This window comes from Hippoglossus stenolepis, chromosome 13, assembly GCF_022539355.2.
Source record: "Hippoglossus stenolepis isolate QCI-W04-F060 chromosome 13, HSTE1.2, whole genome shotgun sequence".
Taxonomy (NCBI): domain Eukaryota; kingdom Metazoa; phylum Chordata; class Actinopteri; order Pleuronectiformes; family Pleuronectidae; genus Hippoglossus; species Hippoglossus stenolepis.
Window position 1 is genome coordinate 10,474,242 of NC_061495.1, and position 26,413 is coordinate 10,500,654.

The window sequence follows — 26,413 nt, forward strand, 5'->3', positions numbered from 1 at the left end:
TACATTTTTACATTTAAAAAAATCCTCTTGAGAATACTGTAGTAGAATTTTTTTTACCAGTTTTACAAGAGGAAACTGTCCTATAAACTAAATATAAGGACTTAGATGAAATGTGACTATCTGATACAAGTTGAGTTATATCTTTTTTAAATGTTCACCACAGCTTTGATTAAACCTAATGTAACGTATGCTTATAAAGAAGAGCACTCAAGCCTTTTAGTTCTGCTGCGTCACATCACAAATTTATTAATTTCCAGTCAAAAATACATTTTTATAGATATTTTCCATCTGTCTGCTACATGAAAGAAACACAATCATCAGGATGAATTATTTACATTAATCACAAGGACTCACACTGAGCAAGACAAGAAAATGCCGTAACATATTACTTAGTGTATGTATGTGTGTGTGTGTGTGTGTGTGTGTATGTGCGTGTGTGTGTGTGTGTGTGTGTGTGTGTGTGTGTGTGAGAGAGAGATGTGTGTACTTTGTGGTGGACTTAGAGTACAGTGTCAAACAATCATGTCGTCAAAGGCGAAGAGGAGCCTCTCAAAATGAAAACCTGCTGGGAATCAACACACACTTAGACGGTAGCATACAGTGTTCTGGTGGACATGTAACAATATACGCTCAGAGAGTTCAGCGGAGAGAAGAAACCTTTGTGGGTATCTGTAAGAACTGTGTTTTTAAGGGATTTAACATTATTTTAATGTGAGTCTGATGAATTTGAAACATTCAACAGAACGGCTAAAGAAAACCCTCAGTGTTGGAGGCAATGAATCTGTTGATTTGAGGTAATCGTGAGGTAAAGATAGAATCAAACAGGTCAGCGATGTTTAATATTATGTTGCTACAATCATACAGAGATGAATTACATCCCCTCTGACTGTGTTACTACACAACAAATAGGCCCCCGTTCTGTACTGTGGAATCAGGATTCACACCAGCACAGTATCTTCACGTCCTTGCTCTTTGGACTTCACATGTAACGGCCTCATTGTCGAAATTTTAGAGAGAAAAGACTCAAATTTGTGCCTTAATGGTGAAAAATCTCTCCTCTCTCCATATGTGCATCAGCGTCATTTAATGTACTTCTCGTAAAATCAAGTTCCAAAAGTTTTAAAAACCCCAGACAGTGAGTAGATGGTAAAATACTGCATGCTGAAAACAAGTGTGGTGGAGCAAATTCTTATTTACAGTGATGGGCCACATGACTGGGCTGCACCAGTGGGTCCTTCGGAGCGCGTCTTCTTCTCTCTCTGTCTGCATGTGTCCTCAGTGCGTCCTCGCCGCTCACTGTGGCAGCGCTTTCAAGATGGCGTTCACCTCCTCTGCTACTGCTGTCAGCGCAAACTCAAACTGGTCCTGAGGAGGAGCGAGAAGAGGGAAGAGGGACGGGTTGAGAAAAGACGCTGTGCACAAGGGAACAGGAAAATGCTGGACACGTGCGGACACACGCACACGCACACACACACACACACACACACACACACACACACAGTTGGTACCTTGGTGTGGACCAAGCCAGGTCTCTGGTCTCTGATGTGCTCCAGTGTGGCTGCGATGTCAATCTCCTTCACTCCTGGTGACAACAACAGCAACAGCATCACTACAGTGTTTGACATGTCCGACCGCCATTTGGGCGCTACAGAAAAAAAAGACCCTTCACTCCATTCGTCACCAAGAACATTTCCTAAATGAGGTTTAGGATTGTCTTTCCTCTGTATTTGATTTGAAAAGATTTGACTTATAAGTAAACACGGAAACACAACAAATCTACTGCACGATGCAACTCAATTATTGTCCCAACAATGAATGCAAATAGAATGGCACTCAGTGTAGTCCCCTTATGAAACCGCATTTAAACTCACTAGATGCAGATTTTTATTTGAATCTGCCCCAAATTGCAAAAACTCATAAATATCAGTCCCCTCAACATGCTCATTTTTTCCCCATCAAGATCCATCTATTATTCTTCGAGAAATAAATGAAAACGTTGGAAAATTCCATGGAAATCATTTACTAATAAGCAAACGCACATGCCAGCATAACCTCTTTGGTGGAGGTAATAATATAAAAAAAAACAAGAAAGGGTCCAAAAGTTTTCCAGCTAACCCTTTAATTCCTTTAAGTGTGCATGTAATAGATCACACATGCATTTATGAATACTAATAATTCAAATATCCCACAATTATAATTGTTAATCTACATTGTGACTATAACACTGTCCACAACAGATAACATGACATAATTCCCCCCTAACCCCCAAAATGCTGACCTTCCTAAATACACAATTTTGTTCATGTCGGATAATCTATGGGCTCCGTCTCTAAAGGTTGAGCCACTAAGTTACATGTGGTGGATACAGTGTGTGTGTTTGAATGAGCGTCTCACCTTTGGCCATGCGGTTTAGCACCATGTCAATGAGGATGTACGTGCCAGTCCTGCTGATGCCATCGCTGTGTGACAGAGACACATGAGGAAAACATGTCAAAGCACACGGGATCGTCCAAAGAGTTTAACCTTGTATTAACATGTCAAATTCCTGCAAGTTCTTCCCCCAGATTCTTTTCTTTTACCTGCAGTGAACGATGATTGGGCAGGAGCGACCTCTGTAGCATTTGTTCACCTTCCTGAAAAGCAAGGGAACAAGGGAAAGTAGAGAAACAGAGCGACACTATATGTGTACAGCAAAGGATAAAACGTCTCTTGTGCCGCTCCTAGTAACGGTGGGTGAAATGAAATGCAATAAGACAAAGATGGTATTAGACCAGGTGGAAAGGACGACGAATGGAAAGACGTACGTGAATGTCCGATGAAAACAACAACATTAGTAGGGAGAGGGAGAGGACAGAAACTGCAAGAGGCCATGAAGGACAGCGCGGTGGGAAAACAGGAACGAGTGAGAGAAGAGAAAGCCACAGATTCACTGTCTCTCTTGCAGTAGCCAGTCACACCTGCCAATGCTCATTTTTGTGACTATGCAACTGGAGCCAGAGTACTAGCTGCAAACCACAAAAATGACACTGGGAGATGTTAAAGTACAAACCTATCAGACCTGCACACCAGGAGAGAGGGAGAGAGAGAGACAGAGCGAGGGGGGGGGGATGATGGAAGATGAAGGATAAGGTGTGGAATTAAAAGCAAAGATGGAGGTGATGAAGATGATCAGGAGGATTCAAAGCCACAGATTTCACGACTGAGTCCCTGTGACGTTTCACCCACTAAATCCTGTCCACCTGTTTACCTGGTTGTGGCACCAGCTGAAATCAAGATCATATGCGGGGATAGTCTGCATGCGTGTGTGTGTGTGTGTGTGTGTGTGTGTGTGTGTGTGTGTGTGTGTGTGTGTGTGTGTCTGTGTGTGTTTGTAGCTGTCTCCTACCTGCGGAAGTCCAGCAGCGGCCGCGTGGAGGTGGGGATGCCGTTGGCCGGCCAGCTCAGCAGGTGGAACTGGGTCAAGGTCCTGGTCTCCTGAGTCTGGACGTTCTTCAGGTAGAAGCTGCGCACCAGGAAGTCCTTACACCAGATGTGCTCCGACACCAGGTTCACCTGATGAAGGGGGGCGAAATGAAATGGGAGCGTTAAAAAATGCCTCGCTTGTCAAGGAAAGGAGTCAACTGACGGAAATCTGCAATGTCCAAGACATGCAATCATTTAAGGTCAACAAGCAAATTAAAAATTTAAATAACTGTGTATTCTTCTGCCAAGGCCCAACACTCCCCCTTAGGAAAGCACACTTAAATTCACGAGATCCAGATTCTTCTTTGGATTTGCACCAAATATCCATGAATTATTCTCTGAGAAATTGAATGTACTAACATAAAAATGTTGGCAATCGCGCAATGTTAAAGAAAATGCCCTCTTTTTGATTAGCGCCAAATTTGTATTGGTTCTTCCCTGACCTTTACCACATCACACCTTTCACCAGGTTTTGTGGCCGTCCGGTATTTTTTGTGTAATCTTACTGATAAACAAACAAACCAACGGACAGGGGTAATAACATAGCAATTATCCCAGTGATTAATAATATATCACACATTGTGTCTACCATTGAATATTTTCTTTTTTTTATAACATGCATCTCTTAGAAAACTAGAAATATACTGTGATTATACGAGGGAATAAATCTTTAAGTAGCCTCACTTTGCCACCAGAGGGAGACAAACCATCAACGATAGGGGGATTGACATTTGTCAAACGCGACTCATATCTCCTCATTTCTCATTCAAACCATACAGTGGCATGTTATTGAGTATATGTATATACAAAATGCGTCATGCTACCTTTTTTCATTGTATGGTGTGATGCTTCCATTAGCAACATGCGGCAAAGTGGTTTCTCTCACCACCAGTTCTCATTCTGATTTCACAGACACAAACCAGTTAACACAAGGAGCCCCTTATAGTGAGAGACAGTGGTGCTGCAGATGAGCACTGGGCCAAATTAGTTCAATGCTCTAGTGTTCCTGAAGAAGAAGATCAAAGCCACATAAAAGGTTCTATACAAGCAGGACTGTACAGATTATTACCTGCTGAATACCTCTGTCTACACTCATGATTACAGGTGTTGTACATTTTCAAAGTTGGTCTCTTTCTCAAAACCTGACTTCGATTGACGTCAGAACTGTGACTAATGCATTCCACATTTAATGTTAAAATTAAAGCTGATGAGTCACAACATGACATTCACCTCATAGATGTGGTAGAGCGATGAGCCCTCGTCAGGCCAGTATCGCTCGCACTGCTTCTCCCCATCCTCCACCAGCGCTGACATCATCACGATCACTGTGCAGCCGTTCTCCCACACCATCTGGAGAGAGAGCGAGCACACGCAGGGATGTATAGACGCACACACACCCACACATACCTTCAGTTGTCACAGGAAAGCAAATCTGTGACGTGTGGCAGTCGCTGGGCAGAAAGCCAAATGGCCTACATTGTTTTATTCTTTGTATTATATCACTGAGCAGAAAGTAAAATCCGCTGGAAGGATGTGAGACAACAAGAAGGAATGAACTGACCTGCCAGAAATCAGCAACAGTGTGGGGCAGAGGTCCCTGAGTGGCAATATAAGCTGGTTGGCGAGGGTCGTGGTCAGACTGGTGGGTAGAAAAAAAAGATATGAGGATTTCATAGTGTATTAGATAACAAATTAATGAAGCAATAGCTGTTTCTTTAAATCTTCATATTGAAAGAGGGTAATCTCTATAATCAGATTCTACATGAGAATCTGGAGGCGAGGGACAAGGTTTTGGGGCGTCGCCGTTTCTAGTTTGACCAATCAAATCATATTTGAGCAGGCTGTAGTTGCCCGCAGGTAAACAGTCTGTATGGAGAGCAAAGAGGTGGAACACAATGACACATGTAATCAGTTATCGGCTTTTTAATTCATTCATATGCAGATAGCTGGTAAAAGAGGTTAGCCAAAATGTTGTCTGGACCTAAGGTTTTGGAAGGAGAACATTTCACCCGTGTGATAAAAGAAACTAGTCAGACTGAAAACAGTGTACATGTCTTGACTCTTAAATATTGGACATTGCCCCCAGAAGCTTATAAGATAAAACTTTATATATCCAAACACTGGGGAAATTCAGTAAAGTGTTATTCGCCGTGGGTAATTCACCATGTAAATATCATCAAATACTGCAAATTCTTTATGTGGCTGTTTGAATAATGTCTTACAATGGTGCTAGCGTTGATGTAATCTTGCTTGTTGGTGTTTACTTCAGACTTCAGCTTCACCCGAGAGTGGTCATCTAGAGGGAAAACAGATGGGGAGTAAGGATCAGTCTGAATGAATGATGCTGCTTCAATTATGAAAACATAAGGATGGTTTATAATCATGATATTTTATATTTTTTCCCTGGGTGTGAAAATACAGCGATGATGTGCACACACAATCTGAGAATGTGATTTAGAACTGTAGGATAAAGGACACGTGCACAAATGCTAGAAATGATCAGAAACACTAACAGGGGAGGGACTCGGCGTGTCTGTTTTTGTCCATGTTGCTCGGGCCTTGGGCCACAGCTACGGAGCTGGGTTCGGCCTGGTAGGAGCACAAAGCCTCCCACTCCTTCTGAAGACGGTCCTTGTTACGCAGGTGGTCCTCCATATAAGCCTGCGGGGGACACGGAACACGAGACATTCAAAAACTGCTCATCAACACCATGGTCTGCAGCAGGAGAATCCTCTGACTGTGCTCACTCACTAGTATCATGTGACCGGTGGAGATGTCCATGTTGGACTGGGCCGGCTCTTCGCTCCAGGACGGGGTGGAGCTGTGGGTGGAGGACGGGCTGTGCTGCGGACCATCGCTGAACTGGGAGGAGACGCTGCTGACGCGAGAGGTGTCGGTGCCGCGTCGGCCGCCGGCGCCCGTGCCTATGGCGGCCCCCGCCATGCTGCTGCTCGCCCCGCCCATGCAGTCCTGGCGGGACAAGGAGGACTTGGAGGCCATGTGCTGCCGACATAGCTCCTGATTGGACAGTGGGGAGGGAGAAAACGCTGCATTAAACATCCTCATCAACATTGTTTAGTTGGATAATCAGTTCCCATTTATTACAGTAAATCATGGAAAAATCATGTTTTGTGTTATAAATGACTGACTTCTCATATAATATCATAAATGATTGTATTGATGATCAAAATTAAAATAACTGATAGATTTTTGATCAATTCATAACTTTGTTTGTGGCCTGTAATCAAAATTATAACATTAACACGCAATCTATTAATCTAATCCATTAACACATATTCACAAATATATTGCACTGGTAAATGGTTTTATGTCTTTACTCCTGTGTAACATTGACAACCAGGTAAGAAAACACATCAGGAAGTTTAAAAGAAATTATTTTCATGCATTTTAATACTTTAGAATACAAAAATATATAAAATTGAATTTCCTCCTCAATATCCTGACGTTGTCTTACCTGGTAGTCGAAGTGTGTTTCTGCTCCTGCCTCTGGCCCCAGGCCGATCTTGCCATTGGTCACCTGCTGAGCGTAGTGCCTCAGACAAGCTACGGCCATGGCCAATACCAGCACGCCGCCTACGACTGCCATGGAAACAAGGGTGATAACCGTGCCACTGGACCCCTGGGAAACCCTGGTTACCTGAGGGAGACCCCGTGCATCTGTCCTCTGGGGGGAAAAAAGAAAGACGATAATGAAGAGAGCAAGACACATAGGGGGGGGGACACAAAGACAGCAGATTACAAGCTATAGGCCTCCTTAGGGAAACTCAAAGTCAAAGGTCACTCATTTCAATTTGAACAACAAATTGAAATGAGGTGCACAAGACAGCAAGGTGCTCAGTGAGCAGCTGGAGACGAGTTTTAAAGACAGAGGTCTGGAAGGTCGGGGCGGTTCTGCTTCAGGGAGCAATTAAGAAGACCACTACCAATAACTCTCAACTTTACAGTCGTGTCATTTTAAATGAAAGCTCTCCTGTTTTTTCCACATGCACATACTGAATTTTAAATTTCCTACAATGTTAACAAGCAAATCAAGAGCTGCCACTTACAGAGTTTGATCTGTCCTATAACAGACGTAACAAAAGAAAACTGTGAATGCCACTATTTTTATCTGTTATGTCAAATGGGAGAAAAAATCATCACTGGATTTTGCTTTTTCCTACATTTCCCCAAACAGTTTAAATCAAATACTGTATTGATGACAACATGTGATTTTATCCTAATGTCATTTAAATTAATTTAATACATTTTCATAAAAAATATATAAATCGATAATAACTGATAAGCACCGATGAAAAGACTGCGCTATTTCATTACATTTTTTTTTTCATTACCCCTAACCCCCATTACGTTTTTTGCAGATGTGAAGGTAATCTGTGTGTGTGTGTGTGTGTGTGTGTATGTGTGTCTGTGTGTGTGTGTGTGTGTGTGTGTGTGTGTGTGTGTGTGTGTGTGTGTGTGTGTGTGTGTGTGTGTGTGTGTGTGTTGTCCTAATGTGCATTTCCTTATTAATCCCACATGTGACATGCAGGGGCCTGAATTCAGCCCGTGTGTCTACGAGGAAATAATGAGGTGAATGACACCTGTGGCTGTTGCCATAGCACCTGCATGGGCTCAGGAAGCCACAGTAGTGGGGGAGGTGCAGTGAAACGAGTGAAACGCTGGTTCTCACAACGTATCGCCTTGCAGATTTTTTTTACTGGTCATTTCCCCTCAGGCGGCAGACGCTCACAGGGTTTTGCATGCACAGACAAACACCCACACGCAACATAGACAAGCTGCTTTATGGTTGACGTGCTGCAGTAAAGTGCTTCTAGCATCGCAGCTCTTGTGTTTAGTATTATTCCTCTTACAAAAATCATCAAGTCCATTTCCTGGAACATCACAAACTAATCTGTGGTGACTACAATGTGAAAACAACAGTTGGGAGTCTGCTTTGACTTGAATCTGTCGAGCTAGAGCCTGTGAATGATTAAAGGGAAAATGGTAAAGAATACAGAGGAGTGATTATATCTCTGTTGCCGTGACAACTGCTCCATATGTTACTGATGGGTTACAAAGGAAATTTTCCACAGAGGCTGTGTAAGTGTGCGGCCGGTACCTCTCCCACGCCGGTCTGTATGATCTTCAAGCCCGTCTCAGACTCCAGGAACTTCTTTTCAGACACTGAGGGGGGTCGAAGAAAACAACAGACATTTTATCATTGGATGTGAGAACATTTTTTAAAAAAGGCTTTGGTGAAATAGAATCCGACTGAAAAAAAAACTGTGATAGTGACAAAATAATGAGCCAACAAACTGTTCTGTTCACTTCATGTTTGTTTGTGTGTGTGTGTCTTTTTGTTGAGCCTCACCAGCTTTAGCAGCCACCTCTCCAGCCGTCATGTTGTGCTCATTCTGGCGGATACGGAACGTCAGCACAGGACCCACCACACTGGGAACGCACACACACGTTTGATACTTCATATTTGTGCGAATATATTTTTTGTGATTATTGTAGAGCAGCTGTTGGGCGGTGGTGTTACCTGATGTTGATGAAGCTGCTGGTTGTCAGGTGAATCTTATCAGCCAGTAGTTCCAACAGCTTCACGCCATCATACAGACTCAGAGGACTGGGAAGAAAATAAAACGTCATAATCCTACATGTTAATATCATGTCTGACGCATGTAGTGATTGCACCTATTGCCGTTTACAAACACAAGTTCAACCAGAAGAATCTATAGCTTCGTTTGCTGGAGTGCTGACCTCTGGTTGGTGACGATGTACCCATACTCCTCCTTGGCTCCCGTACCTTCAACCAGTGGCGGCCCCTGATCCTTCAGGCCTTGTCCAGCCGCTGCAGGAGAGACCTGCGGAGGCTGCGGTGCAGAGGAGGGGCGGCTGGTGATCTTGGCTGGAGGTGTAGCCGGGACTGAGGCAGAGGAGGGTGCAGGAGAGGCAGCGGGCGGCCCGGCAACAGGAGCAGGAGCAGGCTTCTGCGGCTTGTTTGATATTTGACTGTCTGTTTTTACCATCGGCATCTGTGGAGGGAAATGATAAAATACTTATTGGTGACAGAAAAGGTGCCTGATTACAATTTGATATTGTCGCGTAGAACAGATGCGGACGTACCTCCTTGAGGGTGAAGAGGTCCTTCTCAATTGGATCTAAGGGAGATAAATTAACAAATGTACTGCAGCAAATCATGACGACAGAATTTAAGTGCTACTTAAAGGGGGAAGAAAATCTGAGAATAAATTGTTTTTGCTGACCCCCACATTTTTTTTTCTTCACTCACATAATATTATGACTTTTTTGTGCTATAAAAACATTTTTGCAATATATTTTCTTCTCAATTCCGACTTTATTCTCGTATTATTATGACTTTATTATCGACATTGCGACATTATTCTTTAATTCGCTGATTTCTTCCCCCCCCAATAAAACCAATACTCCCTCATAAAACACAATTCAGTTGTACTATAATTACCTTTCCCACTCTTCCCTTCTTGTTCCTTTGTGAACATGTTAGGGAGTGTACCTGCTTTCTCTTGGGCCTGCAGCAGCTGCAGCATCAGCGCGAGCTTGTAGAGCTGCTCTTGACTCAGTTCTCTGGGGTCGACTCCGTACCTCTGCAAGACCCCTGAAATCCTCTGGAGCAAGCCATCTAAACACAAAACAAAACAGTTGCAACTCTTGTGTTATGCCTAGTTTTTGCATACTGTTCCTTTCTTGGCAACATTATATGAAGTATTAGTAAGTTTAAATTCATTTTTTTCTCACTGTTGTTTCCAGGCACAGAGCTGAAGTCCTGAACAACCTTCTCATTCGGCATTCGCTGTCTGCCTGTAGTGCCAAGTCTCTCCTCTAGGGTGTAGTCCTCCACATAATCCACTGGTATCTCCAGTTCCAGGTCCTCATAGTAAGGCAGACCTGCTCAGAGCATGATAGATTATGATTGTAAAGATAATTATTTTGCTATAATATGTTGTATAATGTGTTGTCATTCCTGTGAAGCTTCCTCTACCTGCTGGGGCCATGGCAGCAGCCCCCCGGTGGCGATACGAGGGCTGTGCAGACGCCAGGTAGACAGACAAGGCCTCCTGTAGCAGCTGCCTGTCACGCTCTCGCTCTCGTTCTCGCTCTCGCTCTCTCTGATTGGCCTGGGACCTTGAAGAGGGGCGGCCGTAGTTGCCTCCCGCCCCTATGAGAGATCTCTCTACCTCGTCTTGGTACCTGTGCTGCGATTGGAAGAGGTTGTACACGGTTACATGCCATCTAAGATCTTGAATGTGACGCACTGTTGTGAGTTTTGATTGTTGTAAGATTCAAAGTGTGGTGAACCTGGTGGTATGTGTATGGGTCCATGGATGCTGTCTCCATGCGCATTTGAGACTGAGGAGGCTCAACAATCATGTAGTCCATGTAGTTGCCACCAGGAGATGTGGACCCCGACCTTGAGTTGTGGTGACTGGGGATGTGCTGTTTAGACCTGGCAACACAGGAGATAATCAGACTGCATGACTGGGATGGATGCGGAGGGATAGAGGGATAATGAAGGAGGGACATATGCTGCGGTTGACTTACTGAGGTGAATGAGAGGTGGAGGAAGAGGAGTTTGGCTTCGAGGGGAGGGTGGTGCGAGGAACTCTCTTCAGCTCCTTTGATAAAATATACTGGGTGATGTCATCCTGCCATGAAAGACCTGCATATGCACATGACCACACACACACACGCACGCACACACACACACACACACACACACACACACACACACACACAGCAATTACACAAAGACACAGAGGCAGAGTGTTAGGTTTGTGTGTGTGTGAGGAAGAGAGAGAAAATCTATTCGGTTCCTAAAAGGGGTTGTGTTCAAGTACTTGCATTATTGATGGATTACTACCTGAGATCATCAAGAATGCACTGATTTCATTACATTTGTCAAACACTTTTATCCAAAGCGACTTACAATTAGTGCATTCCACATCTATGAGGGGCCATTTAGGGGTTCAGTATCTTGCCCAAGGACACTTCTGCATGCAGATGGGGAAGACTGAGGATTGAACCACCGATCTTTTGGTTGGGGGACGACCACTCTAACCCTCAGCCACAGACGCTCAGATTTCATGTCAGAACAATGGCCCCTTGGTAACATGACCAAATAAACATCACTATGACTGAAAATGCATACCTCTGCCAAGGTGTTCCTTTTGAGACCACATTAAAATACACTATGTCTGGATGTATCTGCGCCTAAGCACACACTTATAAGCATCAGCCCCATAAAGATGCCTGATTTCTTTTCATCACGGTCCATGAATTATTCTCAGAGAAAGCAACAAAAATGTTAAAAACGCACAAAAAGAAAACTCCTGGGCTTTTTCCTTTGAAAATTCGGTGGAAATCGGTTTAGTTTTTTGGCGAAATCCTGCTAAACCAACAGGCAAAAAACCTAGAAACCAACCAACAGACTAGATTGGTGATGGGTAGAGCATGTACCTCCACCAAGACCCAACAGTCCCCATAAATTAAATCAAGCTGCACAAATAAATTGCACACAATCATAAATAACATTCCTATTTCCAATGTTAATGAAAGTAATTAAACATTCCTGGATCTGCCCCCTGATCTGGATTGGCACTAAAACTCTATGGCTTCTTCCCAAACTACAACCTTGGCGGAGGTAATGACCCATAAAAGAGACTCACGAGTAATTATATACAACTCATTCTTCAGTCTATATCTTTGACTTTGTTAATGATGATATTATATGCTAATTATGTTCTATCTTACCTTGGAGCATGAGCTGTTTGAGGACTTCCTGCATCCTCTTCAGAACAGGAACTGACACCTGGTACTGGACCTGGTCCTGTTTAGAGCTGTGGCACTGACCAAACAGCCCGTCTGAAATAAACACACACACACACACACACACACACACACACACACACACACACACACACACACACACACACACACACACACACACACACACACACACACTGTAAACACTTTCCACCCTTATTTTGGCCTCATTTAAAGTGACCCCTAAATGATGGCTGCATTCCATTTAGCTGCTTCAGTTTCAGGATCTTGGTATTGTTCATTCTAGCTTCCAACATGCAGGAAAAGAAGCACAAAATGCACATGTGTTTTTCCTGAGACAAAAAGATGGAAGATATAATACAGAACAGTAAATACACAACACTATTCAACAGTGTGGACCGACACACTGTAAATGGCTCAGTGACGCTGTCAAGCGTTTCTTTATCACCCTGTAACACTTATGGCCGCCCACACAGGAGTGAGTGAGTGAGTCACAGCTTTAAAGTGCAGTCCACACACAGACGCTTTCTGTCAAAGGCCTTTCAACAAGGTCAAGCCAACGTCAATGTGCGTGTGTGTGTGTGTGTGTTACCTTTGAAATAGTTGTTAAATTGCAGGCACCCTGATGGCAAATGATAAAAAGCCTTTGCTCAGAATTATTTTTCTATTCCCTGTTTTCTTTCATGATCATAAATAAATATAAATGTCGAACATTGACAGTACCTGTATAAATATTCATCCTGTAGCTGCAGCCCAGACAATTCAATGCCTCCAGTCTGCAGCCAGATACGAGCTAATGCATCATTTGAGTGAGTCTGTTGCATTGCATTGATGTATACAAGTGTTCCACTTCTCTAAATCCTAAATCATTGATTATAATTTAATAACTACAGAAGCCAATATGAAAAAAAGCAGGAGCCAGGAGATTACGCCGCTCACACTCCTCAGTGCTCTGCTTCAGGCATCACATAAGAGGAGGGGCTCTACCTGTAATGAAGGTTCTTCTGCATGCACTAAATACTGGGAATTGGATTATTTCTAATTTAAATACATTGTGAAAAGCTAAATATCACAAAATCTGCAGAGAAATCAAAACTCTGATCCGTCTGTATTCACATCCTCAGAAACGCTGCAGTGTGAAACAAAATATGAGTAAAGCAGAGCAGACCATTATCTGGTGCAGTGATGAGTCACCACAGCCTTCCATTCCGCCAGATAAGTCTCACACGAGCCGGCCGGCCACCGAGAGCTGGTGAGTTGCGTTAGTGAACAGATTAAAGAGGATTAATGGGTTTTTATAACCACTAGTTTGATGTGAAACACTAAAGCATTGTTTTCTGCTTCCAGTAAAGAGACATGTTTTTCACTCCAGCCCTGTTTTGCATTAGTCATTCCCACTGGAGGCTGGGTTTGCAATAAGGCAAATGTTATCGTATTATCAAAGTCTGACAAGTGACACAGAGTAGAGAAGCAGACAGAGACAAAATGAACTCACAGAAAAGAGACACATTCCCAGTTTCCCTCCCGGCGATTTTATAAGCTATAATCACATTGCAAATAGTTGATGTTGATTATGTGATTAACACACAGGGTGTTTTGTCCTGGCAGTGTATCACTGTACAATATATCCCCTGAGAGAGGAGGAGGAGGAGGAGGAATGAAGATGACTGGAGAGAAAACAGAAAACTGCACGGTTTGATTGGATTGGGACTATTTCTGGAGCTTGGGTTATTTCTGCAGATGTCATTTTTGTGCAGGATACGCGTTGTACCAAGAGAACGTGATAAACATTCAGCTCAAAATACATGATTTAAAAATGCTCCAAGTAATTATTGACATGGCACACATTGGTGCTACAATGTGTGGGTTATTCCCCACACAGATGGGGAACTATAAGATATGTTCAGTATCCAGGCAGAAACCACCCTGGGGACTTAGATAAATGCTATGGTGGTTTATTGGCGATCGTTTATTTTCACTTATAATTGATTTCCATTAATGCCCTAAACAAGACAAACATTAAATCCCTGTTTGGAAAACTGTTTTCCTGCAAGTCATTTCTGTGACCTTAAAAGTACTTAGCATTGCAATCAATGGGATGATTGCTCGATTCCAAATTGGCAGTTTAAAATTGATGCTGCAAAGCAAGAGACATCTTTTTTTCCTTCCTCCCGGACACAACCTGGCGTAGTGGAATTGATGTGAGTTACACTATAGTCGTGGTTAATGTAGCCTCAGGACGCAGAAGTAGGGAAAAGGAGCAGAGGTCATGAGACTACACTGAACATGGAGTCTGGAGCAACAAGGTTAGGGTGCAACACAAATGCACACAACTCAGGTGACAGTGCCTGACCTTGTTCTGGTTCACACATTTCACAGACTGAAACAGGCTGCAGGCTCACAGAGGAGATAATCTGCACGACCTTGTTCCCGTGCATAAATGTGGACAAATCTGTTCCAGCACTGTGTTCACTCTGCGAGAGTCAACCTCACACGGTACCACGATCAAAACACAAAACAAACCTGCCTGTCTGGCTGTCTTTGGGAGGTGTGATCCTCCTCCGCAGCTGCGTTTCGGTGAAAACACGGTGTAAATGACCTCGTTTCGAGTCGGTTTTTAATCTTACGGACACTTGGATGACACCATTGGAGCAGTGTGGAGGCATTTGATGTTTTTCTTTTGTTGTTGTTTGACGTTTGAAGATGTGGCCTGTTTAAATGAATGACTTTTAAGTAGCTTTTTAAAGGTATCAGGCAGATCTAACATCTATAGAGACGGCGTTCCACAGGGTCAGAACCATGACAAATAAACCATCACAACAAGAATGAGAATTCAAATGAATCCTGAACTTAATGAGATGCTATTGTGAGATGTTGATGTACTGCTGAATTTGCATTTGAAAAGATCCACTAAATGACACTTATTTGCTGTGTAGCAGGTCCACTTTACCAATGAGAAGGATACAAACAGGGAATAATTCTGCCTTTTTGTCTGTGGTGGACATGATCTATGTGATGCCCCCCCGAAAAAATCTGTGCTGATGTCTGACGAATACATTGTTCAGAGCTTGTTTTGCATCGTACGCCCCGGAAGAGAGACAGGCCGAGAGACAATACGGCCAATCAGACTGTCTAATCAAATGTTTCCCTCTCGTCTTCTGCCCTCAGACACACGGTGCATAAAGCAAGCCACTCTATTTTGTATTCCGTCCAATGGCTGTGCGGGCGTAAGAGCAGACTCCACAGAGAAGTGCGTAAGTGTGTGTCAGTGACTCATCACTGTATTAGCACAACAACTGTGGGGGTGTCGACCTCACCGTGATGTCAGTGTTGCCATGAAGACGGCAGAGCGGGGGGAGGGGCTTAGATAAAGAGGAGGAAAAGGGAAAGGGGCAGGTGATGGGGAGAGATGGACTGTCTGAGGCTAAGAAAGGAAGATATCCTGTGTTTGGTTTTTTTATACCGTGTGTGTGTGTGTGTGTGTGTGTGTGTGTGTGTGTGTGTGTGTGTGTGTGTGTGTGTGTGTGTGTGTGTGTGTGTTAGTTGCATAATTAATAATCTAATAAGCTGTTGAGGTACAGAAAGTGTTAAGGAAGTAGTCCGTCTTAAAAGTTTTATGCTGAAGTTGAAAATATTTGTTTGACTACGTGTGTGTGTGTGTGTGTGTGTGTGTGTGTGTGTGTGTGTGCGTCTTGTACTCACCATCTGAGCAGAACTGATCCCTCGTGCACAGTTTTCTTTCAAACAGGCAACCTGAGGCAGAAAGACAAGAAGAGATTTCTAACAGGTACTCAGGGGTAAAATCCTTCACGGCAATTTCCATGGCAACAACTGCTTTAACTCATATTTAGAGAGGCTGAAATGAGAATGTAACAAAATGAGCTCAACCCCATGCATCATAATTATCACACATCAGCATTTGATAAATGGCACAGTCATCTAAAAAGTAATTTGTAATCCCAAAACCTTAAAGGTGTATTTACTTATATTATCATATTTATTTTTAATAAGTCTATGTTATGACAATGTATTGAATTGACAATGGGTTATTTATTGGCTGCAGATTTGTAACTGAACAGGGAACATTAATGCAGTGTTCTATTTTGCATTTTTAGTCCTTTCCTTGTCTTTCTGTTGCACTGTTTCTTATTTTAGGTTGGTGACTGAGAGCCTGTGGAAGGGAGCAGGTGTTTGGCGATAGATAGGAAACCTAACACAGCACGATATGCATGAGTAGCTCTCTCTGTCTGTGTGTTTTTCTTTCTCGTGTCACATCTCATCCATTTTTTTGGTCCTGAGTTCCATGTAACAGACAGAAATCAAATAAATATGAAATAAGTGGCATAAAATCTGTGTGTAGGTGTGTGCAAGTGAGTGGATGTATCCCATACTGAGTCCCTAAGAAAGCAGGTGAATTACTGGTTTGCTGAGCTGATGGATCTTTGACTTGAATGTTTACCTAAATACAAACTTGTGTACAGAACAAAGACTGAGCTCTTCTTCCTTTCTTTACCTTCAAATGAAGTGACGCAGTGCTTAACAGCGTTTACTGTGACTCACCTCTTCTTTCTTTAGAGAAAAACACAGTGTGCACAACCTGCGTGATGCCACTTATTTCTCTGATGCATTGACATTTAATGTGCAACAGAGAAAAAGTTTAATTCATGGGAAGTTATTTGGATAAAACTGTACTCTCTGAAAACTGCCACCTCAGGATTTGTTGTTCTGGCTGACATTGAGGATTTCTACATATGCATCATGGACGGCTGTGTGAACCTTCACACAAGCTTTGGCAAAAAAAAAAAGGCAAAAACACCCACGAGGATATTAGTGTACTGGGTTACAGCCAAGAGGTATCTGAGGAACTGTGGCACACAAGGGCTCACAGAGGGACTGACACACACACAACACAAGACACGGTGAGGAAATGTCAGCTCAAGTCATCAAACATTGACTGATTTTCCAGGAAAGGGCATCTGCTAATGCTGGGCCAACAGTCAACACAGAGCTAAGACAAAGAACCACAATCACAAAGCCACTTCAACACATTTATTTTCTAGCCTTTGAAATTAAGCTTTTATTTTCTGGATCTTATTGTCCAATGTGGTTTGTTAAATTTAACACCGAGGAGGATGTCAGCTTTACAAGCATGTGTATTGACCTACGTGATTGTCTGACTCCTACGCTTCAGATGTCAAAACAAGAGCTTGCACGTTCAAACTCCCAAGTGGCAAATTAAATAAGTCGAGCACAGGTCCAAGTGTATCAGAGAAAATGTACATCCCTCCTCGGCCGACAGCTGACTTAATATTCTCAATAGACTAATAATCATTATTTGAAATAGAAAAAATGTATGTGTACACTGACCCTCGAAAACACCAATGTTCAAATGAGAACATACGTTAACAAGCAAATCTAAATTTGCCATAGCAACAGCACACCTGTCCCTCAGGGAGATGGGTGGCTGCAGAGACGTCAACAGACATGAGCCTCATGCTGTGTGCGAGAGGGCCGACCGTCGCACATATGGATGGACGGCTAATCAGATGAGCAGATGGATGGATGCATGTGACAAAGGCCTGGCTGGATGAACGGAGGGAGGGAAGCAACAGCGGTTACTAGTTTCTCTCCATGGTGCTGAAATCGTAGGCGCTCGCTGATTGGCCTTTCATTATGCTGTGCATCATTCATTCTCGTTTTTGTATGCCATCGACATAGGTTTTTTCCCATCAAAGTCTGGTTTTCTAATGAGAAATTGCAAAGAATCACAAGTAGTTTATTTTTAAATTGTAGTTTCTTCTATAGCGAAGGAGTAGTTTTGAATACATACAAATATATCAGTGGAGAGACTTATTCTCTCTTGCAAATGCAGTCAACCCTCTCCACTCTAAGCAGTTGCTTTTGAGGTGTTTCAGGAATCACATCTAGGTGGTTGCACCCAATAGTTGAAACTTAGGTAATAAAGCTTTTAAACTTTGAAAAGATTAAAGGACCAATTATATCCAGATGTGGAGGACTTACGTTGATTTACTTACATCTGATAAAAACCTGAAGCAGAGAACATTTAGTCCTTCTCGATCTCTGTGTAAATTAATCACTGAATCCTCAAATCTTCAAATCTCCACTTACACACCGAAACACTCTTTTTTCAAATGCTGGAATATTATTTGTATAAAGGGATGCAACAATTCACCTGTTGCACCAGTGTGTCAATTACACATTATGTCGTTTTAATGCATAAATCTACTAAAATTCCCTCTTTCTATAACAATTACCGACATGAGATGATCATTGCTGCTGCTGCCCCTGTCAGTTATACTAACGGCAGAGCTACTGCTGCTAATGTAACAGCCATTTCTACTGCTGAGAGTGAAATGTGACACTTTGAGGGCATCAGTACACACATGCTTAATTCTGTCTCTCTATTTTTAATCCATTAATAAGATTATAAACCTACATTATACAGTATTTCAGTTTTAAAAAGTCAGTTGTTTATTTAATTTAGTCCAACCTAACGTATTGCTTCTTATTTTGTGTTCAAATTCTTATCGTGATTCTGCTCTTTACATTTCATCATGTATGACATTCACATGCTTGTTTTTATTTATCCTCAACATCTGGATTTTAGAAAAGACTCACAATAACAACATTATGTCGATATTTGCATAGAAGTTTTGGGAAGGTCTGATAAGGGGCGTAATTCTCAAAAATTAGCTGTACAAGAAAAATAAATATAATCCTCACTATACTAATATAATGATACTATCATGTATCCTCCTTTACTTTTACCAATATACATGCATGTTTTACTCACAAAAACATTTCACATTATAGTTAATTTTTTGCCAAATAACTATGGCACATTATAAACTTATCCCTACACTGAATTTGAGCTGGAGCACGAGATTATGAAGTCAATAACTACTTAGATACACGATGTACCTGGGAGAGTAACACAGGAGTGTCACAGTGAGTTCTGGTTAAGGATCGTTCCATCATCAGCATCAGCATCAGCAGCAGCAGCAGCAGCAGCAGCATCTTACCGTATTTGTCTGAGAGCCCTGTTTGGCACAGCACGGTGACAAGCAGCAGAGCTCGCCATGGTTTGAGGTGATGCATGGTCCTCTCCAGCCTCTCAGCAGCAGGAGGATGAGGAGATGCGGAGAAAAAGATGCGGAGGTCCCTTTGCTTTGCTCCTTTTCTCCCTCCCTCCCTCGTCCCTTAAACCCCCATGTTGTTCAAACAAGCTGCAGCCAGAGTCGACAGCTCAAACTGTAAAACCCCAACACAAGCCCATGAAGACAGGGGAACATCGGCTGAAGAAATAAATGGTAGAAAGGAGTGGATCCTCACAGTGGAAGGGAAAGGCGGGGCGTGGGGAGGATGAAGAAGATGAAGAGGAGGAGGAGGGACAGGCAGTGGACATGAGACGAAGTATCGATTCACGACAGCACAGCGGCGTAAATGACGTCTGGGATCAGCATGCAGCTACGTCATCACGGGATCAGAGAGAGAGGGGGTTAGGGGTTCATTTTAAGGATTCCACCCATTCATATACGTCATGCATTTATTATTCTGTAGGACAAGTCTTACTCCTGTATGTAAAGTATATGTAAGTGAACCTGCAAATTTGTTTTGTGCTATTTGGGCCTTATTCACCATTTACCACATGGGCCACTTTAGGTTTACACCTCGCCTATAGCAACACATCTTTGACAAAAAATGCCCACTGTTGTGCTGCATCTTTGCCTGAAGTGGCCCACATCCATATGGCTGCATGTTCTCCTGCTGCTGTGGGCTGTGGGTTAGAAGTGAAGTCTTTAAAGTGAAGTCTTTAAAACACAGGGTTTTATTCTTCTCCAGTCTTCATTTAACAAACACCAACATAACAAAACTCTCGGGATTCACCCTTTAACACTCATACCCGTCCTAAGTGAAACAACTGCAGGTAGGAACCAATTAACTGCAAGGGGACATGCAGCAGTGATTGTAATGTTACACATGAAAATATATGAACGAAAAACCAATTTAAGTGCTCTAATTGATAATAAAACAACAACGTATTTAACAATAAACTTAACTCTGCAAGTGCACAATGATGCTGAATATATAATTAGGGCCCGAGCACCTCCGGTGGGAGGCCCTATTGTATTTCGAAGGATTTGTATTTCCCTTTTGGGGCTTTTTCAGGGCCTAGACATGCTCAGATTGTTACCAAAGTTTGCAGGGAATTCAAAACCCCAAAAAGTAATTGTATTCTGGAGTAATTTGAAATGGGCGTGGAAAAATGGCTCAACAGCGCCATCTAAGGAAAAGCCCCTCAGTTAGTTTTCACCGATCTTCACAAAAATCGTAAAATCGAGTTCCAAACTAGACATGTAAGACAAGAGTCCCGGCCTGGTGACATCTACACAGGTGTGAATTAAACTTACCAAAAGACAACTGTATGACTTTGTGCTTGACTTTACAGAAATTTCCATGACACCAGACAAACAAAAAAGGTCAGAGGTGCAATTTGAAAAAAGCAACAGGAAGCCCACCATTTTGACTTTAGTGGCCATATTGGCCATTTGCCACATTTTTACTTTGATGTACTTGTCCCAGGGCTTTCATCAGATCAACTTCATATTGAGATGAGTGTCATCTCAACAAGATGGAGATGTAAACTACCTCGGTATATTTGATTTTATCACACGGTGTGACCGTGACGTGGCGTTAAAGTTTGATGAGTCAAATCAAGATGATTGAGCTGCACCTGCAATATTGGTCACTAGAGGGCAGTGTAAGACCATGGTTTGCCCAAGGCACAAATCTTCTTCCCCAGGGCTGAAGAGTTTGTTCACACATTGTTAATATGTTGCAAACTAAATTAAACTTACGGATGTTTGTCAATTAATGTTGAGAGATGACTTTAGTTCATGATTAAGAGTAAAATGACAATTTTTTAAGTGTACGTTACACGGTCTGACCGTGGCGTGGCGTATAATTTTGATGATTCGCCAAAAAAGAGGGATTTCTTATAACTCCTCTGTGCATTGTTCCATCAGCCTCAAACCTCATTCCCACATTCACAGTCCAGCCCTGATCAGATCCATGTGTCAATATTGACTCGTCGTCAAAGCCCCCCCTGCTGGCTACAGGAAGTTACATGTTTTATACTTTGATGCACTGCCCCTGGCTGCTTTACAATATACAGCTCAAAAGAGCTCAGTCAAGTCATAGGATCATGGTCAGAATTGTGACATTTCCTCAAACTATGTAAACATTGAGGTGCGGCGAAGGTTCATCCTTCGCCAAAGGAGACGATGTTGTCATAACTCCACTGTGCATTGTCCTATCACCGCCAAACTGATGTCTCATGATCGGAGACCAAGCCTGAACAGCTCTATGTGTCAATATTTCCTCAGTGTCATAGCGCCACCAACTGATTCGCCATGAAACAGGAAGTACTTTGTAAATCCACTCTGCATTATCCAACCGGCTCCGAACTACTGACCTATGATCACAATCCTGACCTGAACACATCCATATATTAATATTAGTTCAGGGTCATAGTGCCACCTACTGATCAGTGTGATAATTAAGTTGTTGTAACATTGTCCAATTGACACAAAATTGCTCAGGCTACATCAGAGCCCCTACTTGAACAGATCTATTAGTCTGTATGTAATAATAGTGCTGGCGCCACCTACTGGCAACAGGAAGTACGCTTTGTTTTACAACCATCATTCGATTTACATCAAATTTTCACAGTGTGATGTGCAATTGATAGCGTGGACCGTAATGAGCAATTAGCAGGCAAGGATTGACAACACGTGATGGATGCAGGACGTGAAGCGTTTGTCCTTGCCGCAGTGCGCAAAACGCATGTAACGCGGAGACGTGCGCTTGGTCATTGATCGCGCTCTCCACTAACCGCAACAGGTGATATAGATGATATGTTAAATTTGTGCAGGTACAGACATAGGTAAAATAACATGGCAGTGCCTGCAGCTTCATTTCATAAAGAGACAATTCAACAAACATGTAGTGTGTACTTTTTTAAACAGTTAACATTTACCAACACTTGATAATTCCCCTGCAACTTATTTCAGAGTTAAAGACAGTTTGTGATGTTTGATATTAAAGAGGGTGGAATGCAGTGAGCATTGGAAGTCATCAGCTGATAAATCCAAGGAAATACTAGAGATGAAGTTCTTCAGACATGCTGCATTAACAGTCTGTGATCAGGATAAAGTATAAAGTGAAACTAGACCAAGTCAGTGAGGCTGGAGTGAGGAGAGACTGAAGCATCTGTCATGGTGAGGAACTCAACCCAGTTCTGACAGAAGCCACGAGAATACTCTCCTGTGTCGATGTCGATGACGAGTCCCCACAGTTACTTTTCGTTACTTTATGTTACTTTTCGTTAGTTAGTTACTTTTCGTTACTTTTCATGACTTTTCGTTACTTAGTTACTTTTCGTTACTTTTCATTACTTTATGTTACTTTTCGTTAGTTAGTTACTTTTCATTTTCGACTTTACTTAGTTACTTTTACATTGCTACTTTTCGTTACTTAGTTACTTTCGTGACTTAGTTACTGTATTTAGTTACTTTTCATTTTGTTACTTTTCGTTAGTTTTCGTTACTTAGTTACTTTTCGTTACTTTTCGTTACTTAGTTACTTTTCGTTACTTTTCGTCACTTAGTTACTTTTCGTTACTTTTCGTTACTTTCGTTACTTTTCGTTACTTAGTTACTTTTCGTTACTTTTCGTTACTTTTTCAATGTGGACTTCTGATGTAGTTGTTGGGATGAGACAGAAGATATGATACATAAACATGTATTTATGATATATAGAGTGCTGTACCTGGACTGGCTGTAGACACCGGGGCAGTAGAAGAGAGCCGTCATGACATACTGCCGAGGACAGATGCTGCAAAGCACCAAACTGATCCCATACAGAGAGGTCAGCACGAACACCAAGAGGGTCAGCAGGAAACTGCGGTGGTTTGCCTGTCCGACACAGCTGTTTATCCTGCAACACCTCAACACAAACACACAAACACAACACAGACCCACAAGACAAAGATCTGTGAGACCCAAGCTGACCTGGATATGTTGGCTCCATATACCTGCTGTATTTAAAATAACTCAGTAGATGTAGTATTTGAAGTTTACATTTGAAAGACTATTGAATATTTCCTGGTCAGACTATCATGTGGGTTATTCTAGTTTGGTGGTAATAGATTCAGTATGTTCACACTCTGATTGAAAACCCTGTGAAAATAGAAAGAGGATTTTTCTTTTATTCTCATGAGAAAAATAGTCAGAGCATCGTCCCATTTTATTATCCTATTGCGCCCTCTGCTGACTGTTTTAACCAAAGCATGGGGAAGGCTACTTACAGTCTTTAAATGAAGTGTAACCACTGCGGTATATACACTAGATTACTTTCTGTGAGCTCATTACAATTCATGATAGAGTTGATACATTTTAAATTAAAACTATATCTGTACCGCCTGTTAAAAGCACAAAATAATATCGAAAATACACAGGTAAATGCTCTGTAATCCATCTAACCAGAGGGCAAACTGAAGTAAAACTGAACAAGCCCGCTGTGCCTCCATTAACAAAATATACTCAATATAGAATGTTATTTGCATGCGATTTATTTATAAGGTGTTTATGACTTGAATCAGTACATTTTATTTTCAACAGACAAACATTATATATAATTGTATGAGAACAATAACTACTATATATATTTATATATATATATATATATATAGTAGACTCACTATTCCCACCTTGCTTCTATCCTTGTCAGAGCATGGGCAGTATCCAGGGAATGATAATGATGTGGGAGTATCTTTGCTCACCCTCCCGAAGGTTCATATCTGCTGAATAATATTAAGTTGTGCATCATCCTCCTCATGAAACTCTGAGGTGACTGTGATTGAACAGGAAGTGGCCTTACTGTGTGGCGTGACTCATGAAACACATGATTTGATCTGATGTCCTCGGCTCTATTTCAGGCACATTGTGCTGCTGTTGGCTTTTGATATCGTATCTCGCCCAAGATAGACCCCAAAGTAGATCCTTGTAAACGATGTCCACCAAATATCTCTGGTTGCATGTTACACGCTTGCATGCAATCAAAAAAATATGCACACGCACAAACACACAGGAGAAACCCTGATTGGCATAGTGCATTCACTACTTACACTAATATTAACCAGCACATTTAAATTCCCCTGACCCAAACTGAACTCTAACTTCAACCCTGAAACCAGTTGAGGGGATCGATGGTTGAAAACTTAATTTTGTCCACTGCCTCACTCCTCCACTTTCATCCTTTGGTCCCTGTGTCACGCTCAGCTCAGCTCAGCTCACTGGCATGTGTGTACCAGCGTGTTTGGTTGGTTGCCGAGCAACACGCATTCAGTATTTATGAAGGCTGAAACCAGCTGAACACCCCTGATCTATAGACACTATTTAAGTTGCGTTAAGACATTTGAGCCTTTTCACCGTGTCTCACTGTGGCTGTTATTCTATGGTAATTATCACGTTCTATTATTATCTGCTGTACCATCTGTAACTATATTACAACACTTATGCCAAAATACTAAATACAAAAATCCATATAGGAGGTGTCTCTGTAGTGTTTAGTGAAAACACACAGATTGTATTTCTCCGTTTCTCGTGTTCAGTGGTTAAAAAAAGTTCGGTCAAACTATTTCCCACCATGTCATCCACACTGCTTGACTACTACTGCCCTGGCATTCCACAGAGCAGAGCCCCCCATGCTAGAACCCAACTTTACCCAAAATACCTAGTTATCCTGCCCACAAGAGGTGAACACATAGCCTCTTTGGCAGAGGTAATACATTTCTTTTTATACAAGACATATAATAAAAATATGTTTTGTGTGATAAAATAATAATGGTGGAAAAAAAATCAGAGGCCATAAAAAATGGCAGTGACAATATCTCATTGTGAGGACTGGGCTTTAAGATGAAATTATTATTGGGTGGATGTTCTCTGACTCACTAGAGACAGTGTTTACCCTTAAAGGTTCAGTGTGTAGAATTTAGTGACATCTAGTGGTGATGTTGCATGTTGCAGCTGAATACCCCTCACCTCACCCCTCCCCTTCCAAACATGAAATAAAACTCAAAAGGTGTTTAGTTTGTCCAGTTTGGACGACTGTAAAAAACATGGCAGCCTCCGTAGAGGAGCCCGCTCCAGATGTAAATATAAAGTATTTAAATATAAAGGGTCCATTCTAGGGTAAAGAAAAACAACAATTTGTACAATTTAGATCATTACACACAAGTGAAAACATCACTAGGATTATTTTATATTCAATATCTGCCAATAGATCCCTTTCACCTAGATCTTACAAACTGGAGCTTCAATTTGGCTAATTAGTTTTTAACTAGTTCAAACTTGAGAAAATAAACTGCTGTTATTTTTAAACTGAAACATTGCATCCTATATTTAAAATAGAACCATGACATGGCTGAGTTGGGTTTGGCTGCTATGCACTGTTGATTTTCTCAGACTTGGTGCGTATATGTGTCTATGTCTATCTGATAACTGTTTTGTCAGACGTGCTGGAATCTGCGTGCTAATTTAAGACTATTTTTTTTCTTGTGCCCCGGGTCGGGTGTTGCTTGTGTGTCTGCGGTTGTCTAGCAACTAGCAGGTCGCCCACTTTCTGTCCTGCGCTCAAGATCTGGTGGCCTTCAGCTGCGGGGAACTCCTGGATGAGCGTGCCAGACATATCGACAGTTCACCCAGTCCAGTCACACCTTGCCCATGTCGTGTAATTCCACATCGTCTGACACAGTGAAAAGGTCCCTCATCATTCCTGCTGCATGAGTGCGGTGGGATGGGAAATCGTACGGAGCTTCGGTTTGAGGATGTGACTCGAAAACTCATATTGGAACCCTTTGAGAGTAAGTCATCATCAGCGGAGAGGCCGCGTGCCAGTTTTTTTAAGGCCAAAGTTGAGCAGTGGTAACATGACAAACCGCAGAACTCATGTTTACCAATGTCAACACCAGTATTTCGGTTCAAGGTTATTCAGGGATGTTTCCCTGACCACATGGGCCTGTAGTGGTGGAACAAGAAAAGTC

General features: G+C 42.2%; 1 protein-coding gene across 2 annotated transcripts; it reads right to left on the minus strand.

The window, feature by feature from the left end:
- Positions 1–214: 214 nt before the first annotated feature.
- ptprna (protein tyrosine phosphatase receptor type Na) lies at positions 215–19,755 on the minus strand. Of its 2 annotated transcripts, none has more exons than XM_035174042.2 (24): positions 19,332–19,755; positions 15,991–16,041; positions 12,256–12,366; positions 11,047–11,164; positions 10,804–10,951; positions 10,487–10,700; positions 10,243–10,392; positions 10,001–10,126; positions 9,592–9,626; positions 9,226–9,500; positions 9,005–9,091; positions 8,834–8,913; positions 8,582–8,646; positions 6,938–7,147; positions 6,214–6,480; positions 5,976–6,123; positions 5,685–5,758; positions 5,024–5,101; positions 4,693–4,812; positions 3,386–3,552; positions 2,580–2,633; positions 2,395–2,459; positions 1,509–1,582; positions 215–1,365 (listed from the first exon to the last, which is right to left on the minus strand). In XM_035174042.2, exons 1-24 carry the CDS (start codon positions 19,405–19,407, stop codon positions 1,294–1,296), a joined length of 2,865 nt encoding a protein of 954 aa, XP_035029933.1. In that variant the 5' UTR covers positions 19,408–19,755; the 3' UTR covers positions 215–1,293. The 2 variants fall into 2 exon arrangements, with proteins under 2 accessions (XP_035029933.1, XP_035029932.1); XM_035174041.2 differs by having other exon boundaries at positions 9,950–10,126; positions 19,332–19,754.
- Between the last annotated feature and the right edge of the window lie 6,658 nt (positions 19,756–26,413).